At 44.6% G+C, this 21,601-nt stretch overlaps 1 protein-coding gene across 1 annotated transcript in view; it reads left to right on the forward strand.

Moving 5' to 3' along the window:
- CCN5 (cellular communication network factor 5) overlaps nucleotides 1–21,601 on the forward strand; it is a 200,635-nt gene that overhangs the window by 64,651 nt on the left and 114,383 nt on the right. Inside the window, exon 3 of the mRNA XM_069651343.1 lies at nucleotides 18,017–18,268. Coding sequence (XP_069507444.1) covers nucleotides 18,017–18,268 — 252 coding nt within the window. The remainder of the gene's footprint in view (nucleotides 1–18,016; nucleotides 18,269–21,601) is intronic.

A 21,601-nucleotide genomic window follows, 5' to 3' on the forward strand; every position in this document is an offset into this window, starting at 1 on the left:
AAGGTCACCTTCAGGCAACATGCAGAACAGGACCACCCACAAGCTCTGCATGCCAACCCACACCATCAGCCCAGGCAAGATACCCGAGTACATCGATGGCATGGTTAGACATCAGGAAAGACATCAAGGCCACGAACACCAGCCCACCTAGACGTCACAGGTATGCACACCCCCTCTACCCTGAGTTAGCCCACCAAAAGGGGACGGGCCGGTACTTAGCACACAAACCTCACCCGTTCCGCGAGAGCACAATGAGCCTCACAACCACCCAGCACCATTCCGGACATTGTACAGAGGGGGGAATGTGGAAGCCACAGGAAACGTCGGTATAAGGCAACTGTACCAGACAGGGGCAGATGAACAACCCCAAGAGAAAACCCAAGACCATGCCGTCCAATGGAGGACAGCACAGACAGTACAGCCAAAAGGACAGTCACAGCGCGACCCAACCCAAGGAGACCGCAGAGTGCCTGACGCCATCCGCATGAGACCGAGTCCCGCCATAGGGCACAGCTATCTCAGCCACCGGACAGCACTACAGCACGCACTCATCAGCATTCACTATAGGTCATTCAAAGTAACTCACAAGAAGGCCCACGTGCCCAAGCAAAATGAGGGAGAGGCAAGCAAAACCAAAGGACAGATGAACAGCGCAGATCCCATCCTAGCGACAAGGGACAAAGAACAAGTGACAATTACGACAAGGAACTATGGCAAAATGATGCCAAAGGACTCCCTCCTCCACAAGTTATACTTTGAAGAGCATGAACCAACGAAAGAGGGAACGACCAAGATGGAGGAAAAAGAGAGAGCAGAGACTCATGAAACACTGCAACGAGAGAGTGCAGAGGAGACCCACTAGCAACCAAGCAGGCCCCATCGAACCACAAAGAGACCCCAACGGCTCATTGAGCAAATGTAGCCCGGGAAGTCTCATGTTAAGAAGAAGAGGGGAGGTGTTACGAGTGAATAAACGGCAGAGCCCCTTTAAGAGAGAGGACACAGAACGGTGGGAGGGAACTGGGAAGAGGAGGAAGAGGAAGGCAGGAAGGGAGGAAAGGGAGGGCCAGGGGGGAGAGAGACACAGGGCCTCATTACGACCCTGGCGGAACGGGTTAAACGGCGCCGTAAAAGGCTGCGGCGCCGTTCAACCCGTTCCGCCACATTACGAGGTCCCCTCGCGGGACACGTTAAGCACGCCTGGGAAAACCAGGCGTGCATACCGGGTCCCGCGAGGGGAAGAGGGAGCAAACAACGGACCATCTCGTAATGGCCCGTTGTTTACTCCCTCTCCCATTCCCATTCAGCCCTATGGGGGCTGAAATGGGAATGGGATGAACCGTGTCCGTTTCCTCGAGTGAGGAATTACCGGGCCATCCGAACTCGGAATGGTAGCGGCATGGCTACCGGCATACCTCGTAATGAGGCCCACAGTCTGTAAGAGGAAGAATAAAGGAAGGTAAAGCAGACAAAGGCTCCCGTGTTGTGTGTATGTGAATTGCCTGAGTGGCCCCCACAGGGGTCCAACTGTATGCATATTAATGTGCATAATCACATATAACTATAGCAAATATCAGCACAGTTTGGTGGGCTTAACATATCAATGCTCTGTAAGACAAAACCAATTTCCTCGAGCAAAAGGTTTGCATTTGGGCTAAAGTACGTGCCCACAATGCTTTGCTCTTCTGGCTGTGAATTGGAGGTTAACTTCCAATGGTAGCTATTGGGTGGCACTGTGGCATATATGACTCAGCTAAAATGGCAAGTTCTAGTTTTACAGGTGACAGGGTTTTTATCAAACCTGTTTTAAACCCACCATAACTTCGGCCTGGGTTACCTGCACACGTCCCAGTGCTTCAATCCCAAGTCTGTCAAAGTATGCAGCACTGATGAACCCTAATGTGGGTTAAACTGGAATGCAAATGTCTACAGCCTTCAAAACTAGCTGTCTTGGCTTGATGAATCTAGGTAGAAAGTAGCATTGCCTTGCAAGACAGAGAAAATGTGTTGGATCTTAAAGTCTTCCATTTGGGCTAATGAAGTGGAACTTTAAATAATGGCTGTGTGGTTTAAAAAATTAACCCAAGGAAACAGTAATCAGAGGCACGTGTTGCAAGGAAAACAGCTTTAATGCATGCAAGTGAACAGCTGGGAGTCAGTCGACTCCATAGAACTGAACACAAGATGAACATACAATACAAACTATCAGGTGTATTATAATTCTTCATCCCCATTTGCTCCCACCTATATGAGTACCTAAGCCCAACATACATTATAGCATTTAATTGGTTAGTAAAATCCTAATGACATAGAGAGTTCACCCCCCTGCAGACACCCTAATTGCATAATGAGCAGAAAAAGTGAAACTACCCTATAGCAACAAACTTGAAACAGTGAGCTTCTCTCCCATGGAACCTGTGATCTTGACAACCCCATCATTCTCAGGCCTTTTAGCCCCACAATCTGTAACATAGTTTTTGCAACTATCTTACTGTAACAGGTTGATGTCTCCGGGAAACACACGGCCTCATTACGACCCAGGCGGTAAGTTACCGCCTGGGTCGTACCTTTACCACCATGGCGTAAACTACGTTTACGCCATGGTGGTTGGCGGACTTACCGCCCCATTCCGAGGTTGGCGGGGCGGTAAGTCCCCAATCCCCATTTACCCTTCCCCATTCCCATTTTTGCCCCATAGGGCATAATGGGAGTGGGGAAGGCGTTAATTACGCCACCGTAAATTACGGTGGCGTAATTAACAACAAGGTCCCTTAGCGCCATGGATTTTAACACCTGCTAAAAGCAGGTGTTAAATCCTCCATGGCGCTAAGGGACCTCGGAATCAGGCGGTAAGGGTCGGCGCTGTTTACGCTGCCGTAAACCCCTTACCGCCTGGGTCGTAATGAGGCCCACAGTCTTTTAGCCAAGACCCCATATCTCTTGGGAAGCAGGTGGGCTCATGAGAGGTGTAACTAAAGCACTGCTCTTGGAGAACACATTATTCACATGTATGTGTGTTTCTAAGCCCCCCTATCACATACCCAGCAGTCCTAAGACTCGATAGTGGGCAGTAGAACCACTGCCTGGATTTAGTGCACTGACATAATCTCTACACAAGGTATTTGTTCATAATGAAAAAATGCCTTTTAGTAACTCTTGTGTTTGCATGGTCTGTTCCATGGACATACACTATTACTGTGTGGAATGCTCAGATGCTCTGGGAACAGCTTCACAAGAAGAAACAGTTACAGTCTAATCCTCAGAACAATATCTAATGTCTTTCCTGCTCCTCCACCACAGCTTCTGGCATGATAGCATCATGGTTTTCTTTGAAGAGAAGCAGGAATTCAGTTTCAGTTTTGTAAATGACAGAACATTCAGAAATACGCCCACATGTCAGTAACTACCTCTAAAGCAGTAGATAGCAGAATCTGTCCTCGTGGCGTAAGACATTAGGACTAATATAACAGAATGGTATACTTGGTGGTGTTCAGATGGTAGTGTAAGGCAATAAGGGCTTGGTTCAGGAAAATGGCCTAGCATTGTTCAGCATGGAAGAGCTCCTCATGAGGATAACATTCGCAGAGCCTATACTTCCTGTTATGTTTGGTGTGTTGAACCATTTCTACAGGTGGCACTGTGGCATGTGCAACTTCTCTGAAATAGCTCATCTATTTCACACACAGGTGTAAGGGTATCTGACAAGAATGTGTACACCCAGAATAAATTTGATGACGTGCGCTACACATGCATCATCAACCCAAACAGACAATTGTCAAGGATGCAGACAACTGCATATTGGTTTCCTCCTTATTAAGGAGCATTAGTGCAGTACATTTGATAGCTTTGTGGTTGGAGCATTGAGGTATGTGTAGCAAACACCAACAAACCTTTGATGGATCTGACAGTTTTGTAGTAGGTCGACCACCCAATGCTCCTACTGCATGACTGTCAAACTATACTGCATTGTTCATTCCTTTTAAGGGACAAACTGGTAGGCAGTCGTGTGCAGTGGTAAGAACCTTCTTGGGTTGATTAAGCTATATACAAAGTAGCACTGCCCTACAAGACAAAACCGTTTTCCGGAGCTGAAGTCGTACTTTTGGGCTAATTTGCATACCTATAATGCTCTATTTATTTGGCTCTGAACTACTGAACTACCAGTGATGGCCACCGGCAGGCACAGCAGCATGTGTGACCTGGCTCCAATGGCTTATTTTACTTTCACTTTTCAGGTGGAAGGAATTTACCCTAGACTTCTAATCCACCCAAACTTTGTTGGTGTTTAATACACATGCCCCAATGCTCCAACAACAATGCTCTCATATGCACTGCACTGATAATTGATGATAAGGATGAAAATGGGGTGAAGTTGTTTGCAGCCCTGAGAATTGGCTATCCTGGGTTGATGAAGCTTAGTATAAAACAACTCTGCCCTAGAAGCCAAAAATAATGTTATTGAACTAAAGGCATGCTCAAAAAGCTATTTGGAGGCGGTCGAGGATGCAATTGCAACAAGCTAGAGGTGGGCAGGGGGAAAGAGGATACCATGTGAAATTGAAGAGTTGTGGGTGGTCTGGGGAGCCAGTTACAGTTCAAACGTTTTCGGATTATCGGAGGAATCTTGCGAGATTCCCTCAGCTACAATGCTACCAAGAAAAATGCGTCACACGAACCAAAGTGTGAAAGTGGGTAATGGGTGAGTGGCAGGGAGGGACAAAACAGCTATAGAGAGTGGGGGAACCATGGAAAGAAAAGGGGACACTTGGGGAGTCCCTGGGAGGACTAGGAAGAGGTTTTATTTTTATGAGGGGAATACCAGTGGAATACCGTGGGCATGGGTAGTTCATTTGCCCCAAAGAAGCTTATTGGTGCAACAAGTACAATGGCCAAGGCCTTGAAATTCTATGAAAAAACATTAGTTAAGTGTGAGTTAAGGTGATCAGATTTAACGTGAAAAAACACAGCAACAAAACCTTTGAAATTTAGTGAAAAAACCTTTGATAAGAGAGAATTAAGGTGATTAGATTTAACACAACAAAACCCTTGAGGTTCAGCACTCACATTTGAAGCAAGTCCACCTTGACTTTGCGCCCTTATAGCTCAGTGCGTGAGTACACTGATGACATCACAGATTACATCACTGATGACATCATTGATCACATCACTTGTGACCTCACTAATTACAGCCTACATGACACCACTGATGACATCACTGATGGAATCACTAATGACATCATACTTATCATTGATGAGATCAATAATTACATCATATAAGACATTACTGATTATATAAGTTAGAATGATGTGTTGCTCACTTTTGATCCATATTTTAATGTATTGCACTTAATAATAAAAACAGAACATGGAACAATACAGTCATACACACAAGTATATTGTTACATGTGGAACATTTATTTGTAGTACCTATCAAATTATACAACTTGTAACTTTATACAAATGGTTTGAATTTCATATATTAGTAACCAATTACAATACTTCATTGAAGGGAAAGCACCTGCTCCAGTTAAACTATTTCACGTATTTCAACAGTAATATAATAAGGAGATGTAGTAGTAGAGGAAAATAAAAATAGATAGCTGTATAAACATATTTAATAATTATTGTTATAAAAATAGTCAATGTTCACAGTTAAATTTACAATTCTCCGTACAATAATAGCATTACATTAACATATATATAGTATAGAATGTACGCATTCTGGCGGTAATTATGTCAGATCAAGTGGCGGTAACATTAAATCTGCTTGGTGTTATGTCTCTGGATTTACTGCCGAGATACCACCAAACTTGTAACAAGACACCATGTACTGTGTAAGCATGAAATATGTACATATATGTTATTGTAAGAGATCAAGAGTAAGACTTGGATTCAGTGGCATGTTGCGTATTGGTTATAGACTTTTGTTTGCCAAAAAGAATAAGAGGGTTTGGGGAAATCCTCTCTGTCCCTACTTCTAAGAGGGGTTTCCCTGCCTCTACAAAACTAATTAATGTCTGTGTCAGGATATTAAACCACAAAGAGCATGCTACGTCTTGTGTCCAAACCCTAAACTGACCCTTTTACTCTAAACTTAATATATTGTGCACAGGGGGATTCATGTGAGCAATCACCCATAGCTTTCCTTCAACATTTCAAAACACAAAGAATTCTAATGTGCAGAAAGAAAATGAATAACAAAGTTCCCCCAGGAAAGGGGTTTCCCTTGTCCCAGATTTCTTCTGGTTTTCAAAACGTCATTTAATCCAAGTTCCCATTCACTTTCTAATATTCTGTATTTCTGTTGATTTCAATGTCTTCTGTGCTCCTCTGATTATTCCTCTTGAAACTCCTGGTATACAACCCTACCAGGAAATGTATGGTTTTCTCAATTCATTCTTCAAAAAGAGGTATGCTTCCTCCCTTCACTACTCGCTTACAATTTAACGTTTGTAGGTTTACTTTGCTTTCCACTCCTGGTGTACTCTCCTGCCAGGATGTTGCTGTTTCACACAGTTCAAGGGTGCTTTCCTTCTCACTCCTGGTTTACTCTCCTACCGAGGTAACACTGTTTCACAAATGCAAGTTTGCGCCTGGTTCACTAACAAGCCAGGGCTTTTGTCCTCCCCAGTTATTCTTTGTTCTATCCACAATATTATTTGTGTACAATATTGGGCAGCTGACCCCCTTTTAGCAAAGTTTATAACACTTGCTTTCTAGTTTTGGACTACTGCCGCCTTTTCACCATTATTCACATTCACTTTAACTCCTCTCTTCATGCAGTGGGTCATCAACCCTTTCTCAGTATTATTTGCAAAAATGTGAATTTCCACTAAGCCATCACTTTGCCTTCCTTGCATTACTTCTGTAACATGGCATTCACTTGGAGCCACTCTGGTAACCCATTAGGCTTCCCTGGGCTTAGCGGACGTCTTTTGTGTCCCTTGCATCTCTTTTTCCCCATTTCCTCTTGTTAGCTGACTCAGTGTGCGTCCTCTCAGCCAAGTGGCCCTTGTGCTGTCTCTTCCTGACGCGGCGTACGGCACCCGCTGCTGTTGGCAATCGAGCAGAGGGCTTCCTTCACTCCGATTTTTCCTCACGCGTCTCTTGTCAGCCACAGTCATTATTCATTAGTTTTGTTTGCGCTCAGCGTTTTCATCAGTGACAGCACCAGTCACCAACTCAATCGGTTTCTGCCTCTCTCTCAGCTGCTTCGCCTCCCTTGATCTGTCATCTGTGGCAGATTTAAACTTTCCGGCCTTGCCGAACAGTTTCCATAGAGTAGACTGCTGTGTTGGTTTACCACTCCTAGTCATCTTCATTGCTCTGTTTCTCTTCCTGTCCCCGTACTAAAAGGGGGGAGGCAAATAGGGGCGGTTGGGCAGATAAAGTTATTGACTGGGAATACCTGTATATTCTTCCCCTATATCACAATAGGTCACATAGGTATGTTGTATAAGTGCACAGATGTAATCAGAAATGATGGTTATTAGGTTATTTTGATCAAGTATTGTCTTGTCCTTCTGGATTTCATCCTCCCCTACCTGGTTCTCTCATAGATAGCCACTGACAGGGTCAGAGTCAGGTAGCTTCGGCCTACTGGCCATGTAAGGGAAACTTCCCTCCAGAGAATCGGTGACGATAGTGCTAGATTCGACAGAGTATGTAACAGAGCAGTGTTTTCATATTTCAAAATGTGATGAATCAAACCAGTGATATCTGTGATGTCATGTATAATGTGATTAGTGATGTCATCAGTGAAGTCATCAGTGATGTCATCTGTGATGTCATCATTGTAGTCATACGCTGCTCAACAAGGAGCACACAACTAAGAAAGACTTGCTTCAAATAAAAGTGGTGAATTTCAAGGTTTTATTGCGTTAAATCAAATCACCTTAACTCACTCCTAACAAGGTGCAGTTAGGTTGTGCAGATTTAATGCAAAAAATCCCTTGAAATTCAACAGATGCGCTTTGGATAAAGGCGCTATATAAATAACACATCATTATCGTTGTCATTATGTGGGAAGTCATGACCAGCTTAACTCAGCGCGCTCCTGTTGATTCTCCCCATAATGCCATTTGTATGTAACTGTGACAGTAGCGTAACACAAGATTTGGGGGGGGGCTCGACAGCATTAGCTCAGCAACAAATCACAGGTCACGCCGCACTCTGGGACGGCCTAGATTACCACACTTGTGCAATATGCACAAACGTGCTGCTGCAGGGGTACGCTGCACACTACACTAGGAGAAAGATAAACATCTGTTTTAATGCATTATACAGCACACTTTCTGGGAAAAATTGGCTAAAAGGCCAGAGCATTTGCAATTGTTTTGTAGGGTAACACCAATCCAAAAATCCAATACATGCAAGTCACCAATAGTGCACAGGAACATTAATGCTTTAATTAATATAATGCTTTGCTATTAAAAATGCTATGCCACAATGAAAAAAAGTCCAACTGGCGGCACAATGTAGACCAGTCTAGCCACGTAATAACATACTACAGTAAAGCATGACAGGCCCACTGGCGTAACAGGCTCCCCCGCAGCCCCTGCGTTGTGGGGGGCACCACCAGCACATGTCCTGGGGGGGGGGCCGGACTTGGAGAAAAATAAATGTAAATAAAAAAATCCCTTTTTTTTCTTTTTGAATTCACTCTGAAGTCATAAAGAAATAATTTATGTAAAATAAATAATTTCTTTATGAAGGCAGAGTGACTACAAAAATAAACTTTTAAGTCTGAGGGCTCTCCTCACCCCATAACATGGAAGATCCTAGGCTGGAGGCCTCCATGTCATGGGGTGTGGGGAGCCCTATGACTTCAAACAGAAATAATTTATTTTCAAAGTCACTCTACCTTCATAAAGATATGATTTCCGTTATTGGTCGGTCCTTCAAACAATTTCTTTTTGAAGTGATAGGGCTCTCTTCAACCCCATGATGTGTGTGTGTGTGTGTGAGTGTACGGTGAAAAGGTGCACACACAATGTATATGGGTGGTTGCCTGGGTGTGCCTGTATGGGGGCCTGTATGGTGAAAGGGTGCACATTTAAATGTATAGGTGGCTGCCTGTGTGAGCGTATGGTGAAAGGGGGCACACTTAAATGTATGGATGGTTGCCTAGTTGTGCCTGTATGGTGAAAGGGTGCTCACTTAAATCTATGGATGGCTGGGTGTGTGTGTTGTGTATATGGCGAATGGTGTGTGTGCTTGTGTTGAGGGGCGCAACAAAACCTACATTTTGGGCAGGGATAACCCTCCAAATGTTGGGAGAGGTCCTAACTTCACAGGTGGTGGGGGAGGGGCACATTTATTTGTGTGGGGGCATCTAACCTCTTTACGCATTTTAATGAGACTATTCTAGTGCAGCTTCAATGTTAAAAGCAGTTAACTCCCTTGTTTAAGTCTGAAAGCACCCACTTGTTGACTGCTGTTAGAATGAGCGGTCTCATGTTTCCTCTCTACCCAATCACTCCCCTGGCATGCAAGTACTAAACCCACATCACGATTTCAATTGCCTAAAAAATGTGGCATCTGAATGCAGGTACTAACAGTGTAATGCTTTTTAACATCTGTATCCTGTTCTGTCCGGCAACTGCTCTGAAGGTCAGTCAGGTCGAGTCAACATAGCCCAAAATGTTAGGGGGGGTACTGAAGCCCAGTCAACTCAATGGTGTTGCACCACTACTTGTGTTTTATGCCTTGATTACTTATTGGTAATCTTCATTACTCCTAACCCTATTCTTCCACGTTCCAGTACTTGTGTGTGAGGCAGCACTTGTGTATGAGCACTCTGCCTCATACACAAGAACAGGGATGAGGTAGCGGTACATGGAGGTAATGCCTGATTTAGCTCCCTGTAATCTTCATTAATCCTAGTCCCACTCTTCCTCATCCAAGTACTTATCTATGAGGCAAGGAGCCTCATACATTCGCTCTGGGACAACGAAGAGGGACGTGGAGGTAATTCTGGGCCAAGGAGCTGATTTCGGAGGTTCTAGTAGGGGGTGTGAGGAAGAGGGGATGTGTGGGGGTGGGATTGTGTGATAAATCATAATGCTTGTCCATGTGCAGGCTAAGCAGGCATACTATGTGGTATTAGTGTCTAGAGAGGAATTTTGGTTCAGCCAGTCTAGTCATTCCTCAGTTTGGTATGACTTTTGTTTAACTGGGCATTTCTGATAAAGTAGTCCTGCTAAGTGTAATTACCTGGCTAGACTGGCATTTGGGTGCTGCCAGTCTAGCCGTGTTTTACTGAGGCATGGTATATTTTTCTGGGCATCTGTGATAAAATGATAAGATATAAGTCATTTATAATGCGCCTGTACACAAGTGTTTCTAGGCGTGACAAGACAAGGGAGGGACGATGGAGGGAGGACAAGACAAACGATCTTACCAGGCCTTGTGTCATTCAGATTGTGCAAGTGCAAGAAGTTCAAGGGGAAAGGGAGGGTGATGCAAGCGAGAGGGGAGGGGAAAACAGGGCAGTAATGCTTTGAGTAAGTGCTGCCAGGGCAGCGTGGCTCTGGGTAGTCCAAGGAGAACAAGGGACTGTGGGGTTATAGCCCCTAAGTGTGTTGTAGGCCCGGAGGCAGTGCAAGGGTGACTGATCAAGAAAGAGCCTGGACTCAGTGAGATTCTGAGGGTAGCCAAGCAACCAGTCGGTACAGCAGACAGGTAGGTCAGCAAGGAGCGGGGGAGAGAGAAAGCAGAGGATAAGAGGAAGGTTTTGATCTTCTTCAGGTGGTCCAGCTCAAGTTTGAGAGAGGCAGGGAGGCCATTCCAGAGGAAGGCACCTGCAGAGGAGAGAGATCTACCACCAAACTCTCTGCCTGGAGAAGCGTCTAAACCTTAGAGAGTTGGAGGAAGCTGAGCGAAGGGCTCAAGAAGGAAGATATTTTGGAAGAGATATTTGGATGTAGTGCGGGCCCCGGCCCCAGATAGCCTTGTGGACAATGCAAAGGGTCTTGAACTTGATCCATGCAGCCACCGAGAGCCAGTGGAGAGATTTCAGGGCTGGAGAGATACGATCCCTGGGCTTGAGGGCAAGGATAAGTCTTGCAGTCCTGTTCTGGATTAGTTGCAGAGAGCGGAGAGTAGTGGAAGGCAGATTGAGAAAAAGGCTGTTGCAGTAGTCCGGACTAGACAGAACCTGGGCTCTGGAGACAGTGAGCTTCTGGGGGAAAGTGAGAAAGGGAAGAGTCCCTTTGAGGAGGAGCAGCTGCTAGTGAGAATTCTTGGCAACTTCCAAGATGTGAGGAGAGAAAGAGAGAGTGGAGTCGAAGATGACACCTTGACTCACAGGAAGGCGAAGGAAGAGGGCCCAAGGTGGGTGGCCAGAGTGAGAGAGGGAAAGCAGGGGCAGAGGTCCCAATAAGAAGGATTTCCATCTTACTGGAATTTAGGCAGAGATCATTGGAGGCACACCAATCCTGAATCGCTCATAGGCAGTCAGGAGGGAGTGAGAGAGGAGTGGAGCCTGAAGGAAAGCTGAGTGTCATCTGCATAACACTGAAAACTGGAGAAGGTAGAGATCAGGTGGGACAAAGGGTTGAAAAACTACGGTGAGAGGATACAGCCCTGGGGAACACCACAGGTAGAGAGAGAGGTGGTGGAGAGAAAGGGAACAAGTTGGACCTGGAAGGGGCAGTCAAAGAGGAAGGAGGTCAGCCACTCCAGGGCCTGATCCGTGATGCCCAGGTTCTCAAGTAGTCGATTGATCAGGATGGCGTGGTTGACCATTTCAAAAGCAGAGGAAAGATCAAGGAGGATGAGGACAGAAGGAATGCTGGAATCAAGGTTAGAGAGCAGATCTTCATGGGTGTTCAGGAGAGCAGTTTCTGTGCCTCTGACAGCTCTGAAGCCAGACTGATGGTCATCGAGACAACCAACAGATTCAGTGTGGAGAGTAAGCTGGGAGATGGCCAGCTTTTCCAAGAGTACGCCCAGGAAAGGGGTGATGGAGATTGGGTGAATGTTTGCCAGGCAGGTAGGATCGGCAGGCAGCTTCTTGAGGAGTGGGTGCACAAGAGAGTGCTTAAGGGGAGAGGGGAATGTTCTAGTGGTGAAAGAGTGATTGCAGAAATTGGCGAAGGCTGGAGCGAGGGTGTCAATATGGTCGTTGATGGTTCTGGAGGAGCAGGAGAGCACCTGTTTGGACGACACTTTCATAGATCGGACTTGTCTAGAAACCTTGTCAGGTGTTGTCAGAGAGTAAGAGGAGAAATGAGGAGAGGTAGCGATGGCCGAAGGGGGGCAGAGAGAGGAAGAGGAGATAGAGAACAGGATGATCTGAGTATTAGCAGAGAAGTGACAGGCGAGAGCCATAGAGAGGGCCTGGGAGGGAACAAGAGAGGTAGAGACTGCAACAGGATTTACCAGCTCCATGCTGATTTTAAAGAGTTTGGCCGTGTTGTTAGAGGCCGCAGAGATGCAGGCTTCAATGTGTGCTCTCTTCTTGATGAGTGTTATTGCTTCAACCGGCCTTTTGGTGCAACAAGTCTCAGTATGTCTAAATGTGGCCTGGCATGCTTTACTGTAATGTTATTATGTGTCTACACTGGTCTACATTGTGCAGCCAGTTGGACATGTTTTCAATGTGGCATGGCATATTTAATAGCAAAGCATTAATGTTCCTGTGGACTGTTGGTAACTTGCATGTATTGGATTGGTGTTACCCTAGAAGCCAATTTTTCTCAAAAAGTGTGTTGTACATTGCATTAAAACACATACTTATATCTTTCTCCTAGTGCAGTGTCCAGCATACCCCTTCAGCAGCACGTTTGTGCGTATTGCGCAAGTGTGATAATCTAGGCCGGTTCCGAATGTGGCACGATCCGTGATTTGTTGTCGAGTTGGCGGGGGGGCCCCCTCATTCTGTGTTACGCCACTGGACAGGCCACATTTAGACATACCTAGACTGATTGCACCAAAATGCCAATCGAAGCAATAACACTTATCATGGTTATTTTATCACAGACACCCAGAAAAATATACAATGCTGCAGTAAGAAACAGCTATACTGGCAGTACCCAAATGCCAGTCTAGCCAGATAATTACACTTAGCAGGACTGCTTTATCAGAGATGCCCGTTTAAAAAAAAGTCAAGCCCAAATAAGAAATTACTAGACTGGCTGCACCAAAATGCTTCTCTAGCCACTATTACCACATGTCATGCTTGTTTAGCAAGGACATTGATGACCATTACGATTTATTGCACAGTTCCCATTCCACCACACACCCCCACCCACACCCTCTCCCTCCCACCCTCTGCCCGAACCCCCAAACTCAGCTTCTTGGCCCAGAATTTCTTCAACGTCCTTTTTCCTTGTCCCCTCCTTGCCTCATAGGTAAGAACTGGGATGAGGAAGCGTGAGAGTAGGAGTAATGAAGATTACAGGTAACTAAGCCAGGCATTCCATCCATGTCCCTCTACCTCATCCCCGTACTTGTTTATGAGTCAAAGTGCCTCATACACAAAGGGCCTCATTACGACCCAGGCGGTAAGTTACCGCCTGGGCCGTGACTTTACCACCATGGCGTAAACTACGTTTACGCCATGGTGGTTGGCGGACTTACCGCCCCATTCCGACCTTGGCGGGGCGGTAAGTCCCCAATCCCCATTTACCCTTCCCCATTCCCATTTTTGCCCCATAGGGCATAATGGGAGTGGGGAAGGCGTTAATTACGCCACCGTAAATTACGGTGGCGTAATTAACTCCATGGTCCCTTAGCGCCATGGATTTTAACACCTGCTAAAAGCAGGTGTTAAAAGCACCATGGCGCTAGGGGACCTCGTAATTGGCGGTAAGGGGTCGGCGCAGCTAACGCTGGCGTTAACCCCTTACCGCCAGGGTCGTAATGAGGCCCAAATACTGGGAGGAGGAATAATAGGGCTATACGTAATGAAGATTATCAATGGTATGCAGTGATATTATCAAACAGAAAGCAACAAATGGATTTTTAAATGAACCCAACACATCTAAAAAAAATAATACATTTAAAAAAAAGTATACATATGTGTTTGGGAATGGGAATAGTAGTTTTTGGGATGGGGAAAAGTATAAAAAAGGCGGGGTTGGGAGGGAACCCCCCAAAAACAATTAAATTAATTCTTTGTTTTGTCATTCAATATAATCACATGTAGCCATGAACAATAAGTAACCAAGGGATTAAGCACAAGTAGTGGCACAACACCATTGAGCTGACTGGGTTTCGCTGTTACCAAAGACCAAGCAATTATTAGCAAAAAGCATTTTACTGTTAGTACCTGCATTCAAATGCGTAATTCTTTAGGTAATTGAAATCTTGATGTGGGTTTAGTACTTGCATGCCAGGGAAGTGATTGGGAGGGTAAAGAGGGGTCAGGAGATAGGTTATTCTCACAGCAGTCCACAAGTGGGTGCTTTCAGACTTAAAGGAGAAAGTTAACTGCTTGTAAAATTGAAGCTGCACTAGAATAGTCTCATTAGAATGCATAAAGAAGTTAGATGCCCCCACACAAATAAGTTTGCTCCTGCCCCACCGCCAGTGAAGTTAGCACCTCCCCAACATTCTCTCTCACACACACAGACACACACACACACAGACACACACACACACACACACCCTCCCCCCCTATGTGTAACCTTTCACCATAGAGGCACACCCAGGCAGCCACCCATACATTTAAGTGAGCACCTTTTCACCATACACTCACACAGGCAGACACCTATGCATTTAAGTGTGCACCCTTTCACCATACACTCGACACACACAACCAGTCGCCCATATATTTGATTGTGCACCCTTTCACCATAAACTCACACACGCACATATCATGGGTTTTAGGGGAGCCCTATTACTTCAAAAAGAAATGGTTTCTTTTTGAAGTCGGTCCGACTTCATAAAGAAATTATTTCTGTTAAGGACAGAACCATAATGGAAATCATTTCTTTATAAAGGCAGAGTGACTTAAAAAATAAATTATTTCTTTTTGAAGTCATAGAGCTCCCCAAATCCTATGACATGGAGGCCTCCAGCCTAGATGGAGGAGGGATCCCTCAGACTTCAAATAAGAAACAGTTTCTTTTTGTAGTCACTCTGCCTTCATAAGAAAATTATTTCAGTTATGCTGTAACAGAAATAATTTCTTTATGAAGGCAGAGCGGCCCCCTCCCAGGACATGTGGTGGCGGGGCCGTCTGCACCACGGGGGCTTTGAGGGCCCCCGTTATGCCAGTGCACTGTGAATCCCTTCCCTTATACTATGTATGTGCTCAAACTGAGTGTTCCTGTTCCAACACCCTAAGATTTTTAACTAACTAAGGTTTTTTTCAGTGACTTTCAAGGATTTTGTTATACCATAGTATCTTTTAAAAGAACACTTTTCTTTCCTGCTTCACTAGCCATGGCCTTTGCCCATGACCATTGGCCCTGGCCTTCGACCGTGGCCCCTTTACATGTTGCCCCAATAGCTTTCTTTCAGTCCCTCTAGCCATGGCCTTTGGCCATGACCATTGCCAGGGCTTCAGCTGTGGTCACTCTACATATTGCTCCAATTGGTTTCCTAAATGGGCCCTATAGCCGTGGTCTTCTGCCATGCCCAGAGGCCATAGCCTTTCACTGTGGTCCCTTGACATGTTGCCCCAATAGGTTTTGTTTGGGCCCACTTTTCATATTGCGCCATTCCGTTCCTTAAAGTAACCCAGTAGCCATAGCCTTCGACCACATCCATTACCCTCCATCTCACTGTAGCTGTAAAATTTAATTTTTTTGTACTAATTACATTTTTGTAACTCTTTTTTTTTAAAAAAAAGTGTTTCCCAATAAGACTGGTTATTCATAAAATAATCCTGGTTATTTTTCATTCGTATCTGTTTTCTACCATAATGGTTATGCGAAAATAACCTTGGTTATGAGAAAATGTTCCAGCTCTGAACTTGGTCACCATCTCTCCTCAAACCCCGAATTTCACATGGTGTCCTCTTTCCTCCTTCCACCTCTAGCCTGATGCCATGTCATCCCTTTTCCTCCTCCAAATGGCATTTTTCCAGCTTTTGTTTTCAGCTAAACCCTGTTATTTCAGAAATAAGCCTGGTTATCTCTCACATGGAACAACAACAAAATTGCGACTTTTTCATTTTTGGAAAGCATCTCAGCTGAAAAGCAACATTACGGATATAGCTATAATTTTGAGAAAAGTGGGGCACCCCCTTCTCCTTCAAATATTTTAACAACTACTAGATGGAATAATCCCAGGCCCATCCTGGAAATTGAGTCAATGCTTTGTACCCTAGTTGTTTCATACATGGTCCAATTTCATTCAGCAGCTTTTGCTGTACGCTGCACAGAGATTTTGAACTTTTTCTCTATGGGGAAATGAATGGGAGTAGCCCGAAAACATTGTTTTTGCTTTCTTAATAACTTTTTCATTGTTTAACAAATCTTCCCCCAAGCTTCCAATCAGGGGGGTGAGGTGTGGGGGAGCGGAGCATGACAAACCTTTTGTTTGCAAAGTATTTGCCAAATCCCTCATGTGAGTCAAAAGTTATTAACAATTCTTTTTTCGGGTTTCCTATGGAACTTGATACACAAATTAACTATAGTGCGGTTCTTTTAATTTTGTATGTTGCGCATTGGAACATGAGCATGTGCAAATCCATCCTTTCCCTTAGACCCAGATACAATTCTTTGCTGGGAAAGAAAACATTAACTCCAAAGGACCCTTGTGTCCCAGATGTGTAACTAATGTCATCACTATTATTTCCTCATATCCTAACTCCAAGGGTTTTCGTTGCAACACATGTTTTAATGTTATGGTGAGTCTTGTAAAAAAGTTGAATGAGTATCTTGTCCAGAGTACATTAGGTCCTCTGTGATTGAAGCATCAACCCTTTTCTCACAGACATAGTTGTCAAATATAAAGCTTTGTGACGATTCTTATGTTCCAAATATGCTGTTTAAAATTATGGAAAGCAGACTGGAACCCTCATTGGTGCTCTCTGCCCCTTGCCCCTTTCTCATAGGGATATTTCAAAAGAGTACAGTAGGAGTGTCACAGACTGTTTACTTCTATCAGAAAATAATTTGTATTGATCTTTTAGGTTTTGATAATGTATTGTTCTCATTAAAACAAGTGTTCACTTCAAAATATACTGGAAGTGATCATTATAGGTACACATTGTAAAAGGTTAGTACAGCTTCCAATGCTAGTACAATTACTCAATGTCCATTTATAGCTGCTTTTGTAAAAAGTAAAACACTTCAGACATCAGTTGTTTTTTCTTTGGTCATGCAGCTGCCAGCAATGACTGGGGAGGATCTCGCAATTGCACACATGACTATAGGACTCTCAACCACATAGAACAAGACAGAGAGAGCACTGACGGAGAGGGAAAGTGAAAGAGAGAGGAAGAGTGCTGCTCGAACAGGATCTGATAAACCAGAAACAGTTATTACGTGACTGAAGATACAGCTTATGAGTGCCCTTCTCTAGAGGCCAATGGACACAGGAACCCATACAGCCCCGACATGATATTCAGTCATATTGAGCCAAAAATGTACTTTGAGATCATTACGACGCATGTCATGGGCTTTAGCCACAAAGAAATGTAAACACTTGAGAAATATGCCATAGCCAAACATTACACTTCGACTAGGAACAAATTGGGCACGCGTTGGGGTTCATACAACGTTCTGTGCACGACCAGTGCAGTGGGAACCTGTGTCAAAGTGTACCAGTACAGTTTTCTGAATTACATTTGCAGAGACTAGCCCGCAGTCCAATCAGCAAATGCACACATGGGAAAGTTGCCAATCAAAAGATTGGACCTAACACATGCACTTCTAAACCTGATGTGGTTGGGCCTGGTGCCATTCTGCGTACTATAGACCCTGGGTAGCTTCTTGTGCTTGCTTTACTGTCTGGGTTCTTCAACTATTCACGAGGGCCATATTTTATAAAAAATGACTGAGGTTAGATTTAAATATTTTATTAATAGATCTATTAATGTGTGTGCCTTTTCTTGCAGATGACGAGGACGATGGAAGCTGTGAGATTGATGGAAAGACCTATACAAACGGAGAGGTTTTTCAGCCCAGCTGTAAAATGCAATGCCGCTGTATCGATGGAGGTGCCACCTGTACTCCACTCTGCAGCGACGAGGTTCACCTGCCAACTTCGGAGTGCCCGCTTCCCAGACGGTTGGAAATTCCGGGCAAATGCTGTCCGCAATGGATCTGCGATGGGCAAGAGAACAAGATCCCAAATGTTGTCATGACAGGTGATATATGTTAAAAACAAAAAAAAAATTGGAAGGACTTTAAAGAGTACGGCACAACTGCACTGTTTTAATGTAAAGCGATCTTGTATCACACACTTCTGCCATTGTGGTGTTCTCATGGCCCATGGCCCTGCAATAAAGAGGGGGATTGGAGGGAGAGTACGGGGGATGGGGAGGGCAAATGGAAAGGCAGATGTGAAACCTGTGGTACTGATGGGTCTAGGTCAGAAGTAGCCACATTCTGTGTGCCAGAGTGATTGCAGGAGGGTTGTGGAATTAAGAAGTAGCTGTCTCTTTATTCCCAGGGGGACGCTAAGATCTGTTAGCCGCCAGGGCTAGGACCCAGGGGGAGCCACTGGTCTGGGAGGAAGTGTTGGATGGTTGGTGAAACGGCTAAATATGTTTCCAGGCACCTCTACGAAGCTCTCTAGTGGTAATGTGCGTGTGATGGCTCTAACAGGTATAAGAATATAGTGTGCATAAGGCGTCCATGTATGTGGTGCAGAAGTGATGAGAGATTTCAAGCTGAGCTGTGGGGACAGGTTAATTAGAGAGTCTCTTGAGGAGACCGATCGGGATGTGTCTCTATCTGTGCTACAGTACTTCTCGTCTCTGTCTGGTCTTTGTGGATTGGGGGTGGTGGGTGGTGAGGTGATGATGCACCAAGTCTTTTATGAGGATGCATTGGAGAAACTTGCCTGATTAGGGGCTTTCTCGAGTGCATTGTGTCTTTTCACACATGGATGACTCTGGCCCATTTGAGTTTGGTCTCAAGTGCGTTCTTGTCTTGACTTGTGTGTTCCATTGGATCATCCAGTGTGCATCAGCAATGGCTAGTACTTTGTAATGTACAAATTGGTCTGGTCTTTGGCTTGCCCGCACCAATCCTAATTAGTGTGTGGTGGTCTTGCGAACAGCCAGGTTTCTGAAATCAGGTGATCTTGCACTGCATGGGGTCACCTGGCCATTGTCTCTTAAGAAGACAGATGTGATTGGGAGTGGAGCTAGGTCCAAGCAACATGTAATATTTTGTTTAAAATCCTTTAAAATGGGACCTCAAACTCCCATCTACTTTGCCCTCTGGTGTACTTTCACTAAACGCAGTTTCTTTGAACTTGTTTCGGTTAGGAACACTTTTAAAGTGTTATCTCAATGAATATTAGAGATAATATTGCATTTAAAAATGAATTCCAATTTAACAGTTGCGTGCTTTTGTCTGTTTTTCATCCAATAATAGTTATATTGAAGATTAATCTAACTAACATGCCATTTTAGTACAAGTTACTAACCTAACTCCATTTCCGTTTGTACCTCACATCGACTTAATCCTCTGGCCTCTTACTGCATTTTTGGTTTGTTTTATGTTTTTTGTTTCTATAGTCTGTCAGCGCTCTGAGGCCTGCGGGCGAGTTGGCGATTAGCAAAAATTCTATAGGGACTAGGAATAAAGGAGCCAGAAAGAGCGAGTTGGGCAGGAAAGTGATGGGAGAAAGAGAGGCTGCAAAAAGGATTCAGAGCCCTTTTGATGAAATCACATTCAGATCAAATGGCAGTATTGATAGGAGGTCTTTCTGCCATGATCACTTCCCAAGATAAGGATATCAGAGGTGAACACATACACTTGCATAAAGGCTTTTGGGTTCTGATACTACATTATTGCCATATCCAGTTTTTTTTTACTAAGCACATGTGCGTGTGGGGATATACAAATACATGTCCAGCTACTTTGATCACAAGGCTTTTATCAGCAATTGTGGACGCTTCAGTTAGCTGCTTGAACTGGTGCATCATTCTGCTTGAGATCTACATGCAAAGTCTTTGGTGAAATCTCCTGCGTCTGCCCCGTTCTGGAAAAGCATTCCACACACAAAGCGGGAACCCCAGCAGGACATCCGCTCTGAAGGTTATCCCACTCGCTGCATGTAGCATGCATGTCATTCCGTGGGATCAGCATTTGCTCCACCACCAGAGAGGCATATTTCTGATGGACTTTGGCTGATGCTTAGTAGGTGAAAAACAGGCAGCAGGGTCCATTGGCTGCCAGACTGTCCAGCCTAATCTTAATGAGCCTCTCAGTATCAAATAAGCGGTTTCTGTTTTGTTCCTTCTTCCTCAAACCTTCTTGATGCCTAATTATTCATTTTCCCGGTACCTTTTCCAGCCTTGCTGCCAACCTTGTACATTTTACTTCAGCTGTAACAAAATAGGTCTTTTCTATAAACTCGTGAACCACGAAATTCGGCCTCATTACACCCGCTCTTGATGCAGATATGTCAAAAAGTCAGTGCATACATGTTGCAAATGTACAAGTTAATGTAGTGATAATCTGTTAGTTCCTGGTGATTTCCCATTTCAGTAGTTCAGGCATTTTGTCAGATAATTCGAGTACCTGATGAAATCTGTATTCAATTCCTATATTATGTTTTTATGTTCACCTTGGTCACCAATTATTGGATCTTTTATTTTGAATCTGTAAGGAGGCCATACATATGTGTAAGTAAAACTCGCATGGTCTTATTTGTTTGCTTTAAGACAATGGGGGTCATTCCGAGTATGGTGGTAGCTGTGGAGCAATTAGCTCCATGGCTGCCTTCCATACCGGTACCGACTCCGGTTTGGTACAATGGGGACTTACCGGTCCATTCCGGCCCTGGAAGGACCGGTATGTCCTCATTGACCAAAACATTCTCCATTCCCATTTGAGCTCCCATAGGGCTCAATGGGAATGGGAAGGGCGCAAATAACAGGCTCACTAATGGCAAGCCCGTTATTTGCGCCCAGGTCCCCTAAAGGGACCCTTAAGGTACGTTTGGTCCGACCAAACGTCCCTTACGTGTCCCGTTAGGGGACCTCGGAATCGGGCGGTAGGGAATTACCGGCACCGGTCTCCTTACCGGTGCCCGATATCCCCTACCGCCCGACTCCGAATGACCCCCAATATCATGGTTTTTATTGTAAACCTTGTTGGGCTTGTTAGAAGAAATACCCCATTATCCTTCTCATTGCAGCTTCTTAATTCGTGATTGCCTGGTTACTGGATGATTATCCTGAAATGTAATATATTACATAGTTGAGGATGGGATTCTAAGTCAATATATCCAGGTTCATGAGATAATCTTTGTTCATATTGCCCATGTAGTTATTAAACTCAACTGGTTTCCTTTTTTTCAAGATGATGGCATTGTGTGTGTGGGGGAGTGCCACCATCTTGAAATCTATTTATTCTTGTCCACGTAGTGACGTCACACGTTACTAACGTTGTGAAATCACTGTTGAGAGCTGCTGCATGATTGCAACAGAGTGCGTTGCTAAGTACAAGTGTAAATATTGGAT

The sequence above is a fragment of the Ambystoma mexicanum genome, chromosome 3p (genome assembly GCF_040938575.1).
Source record: "Ambystoma mexicanum isolate Mex_15411 chromosome 3p, UKY_AmexF1_1, whole genome shotgun sequence".
Taxonomy (NCBI): Eukaryota; Metazoa; Chordata; class Amphibia; order Caudata; family Ambystomatidae; genus Ambystoma; species Ambystoma mexicanum.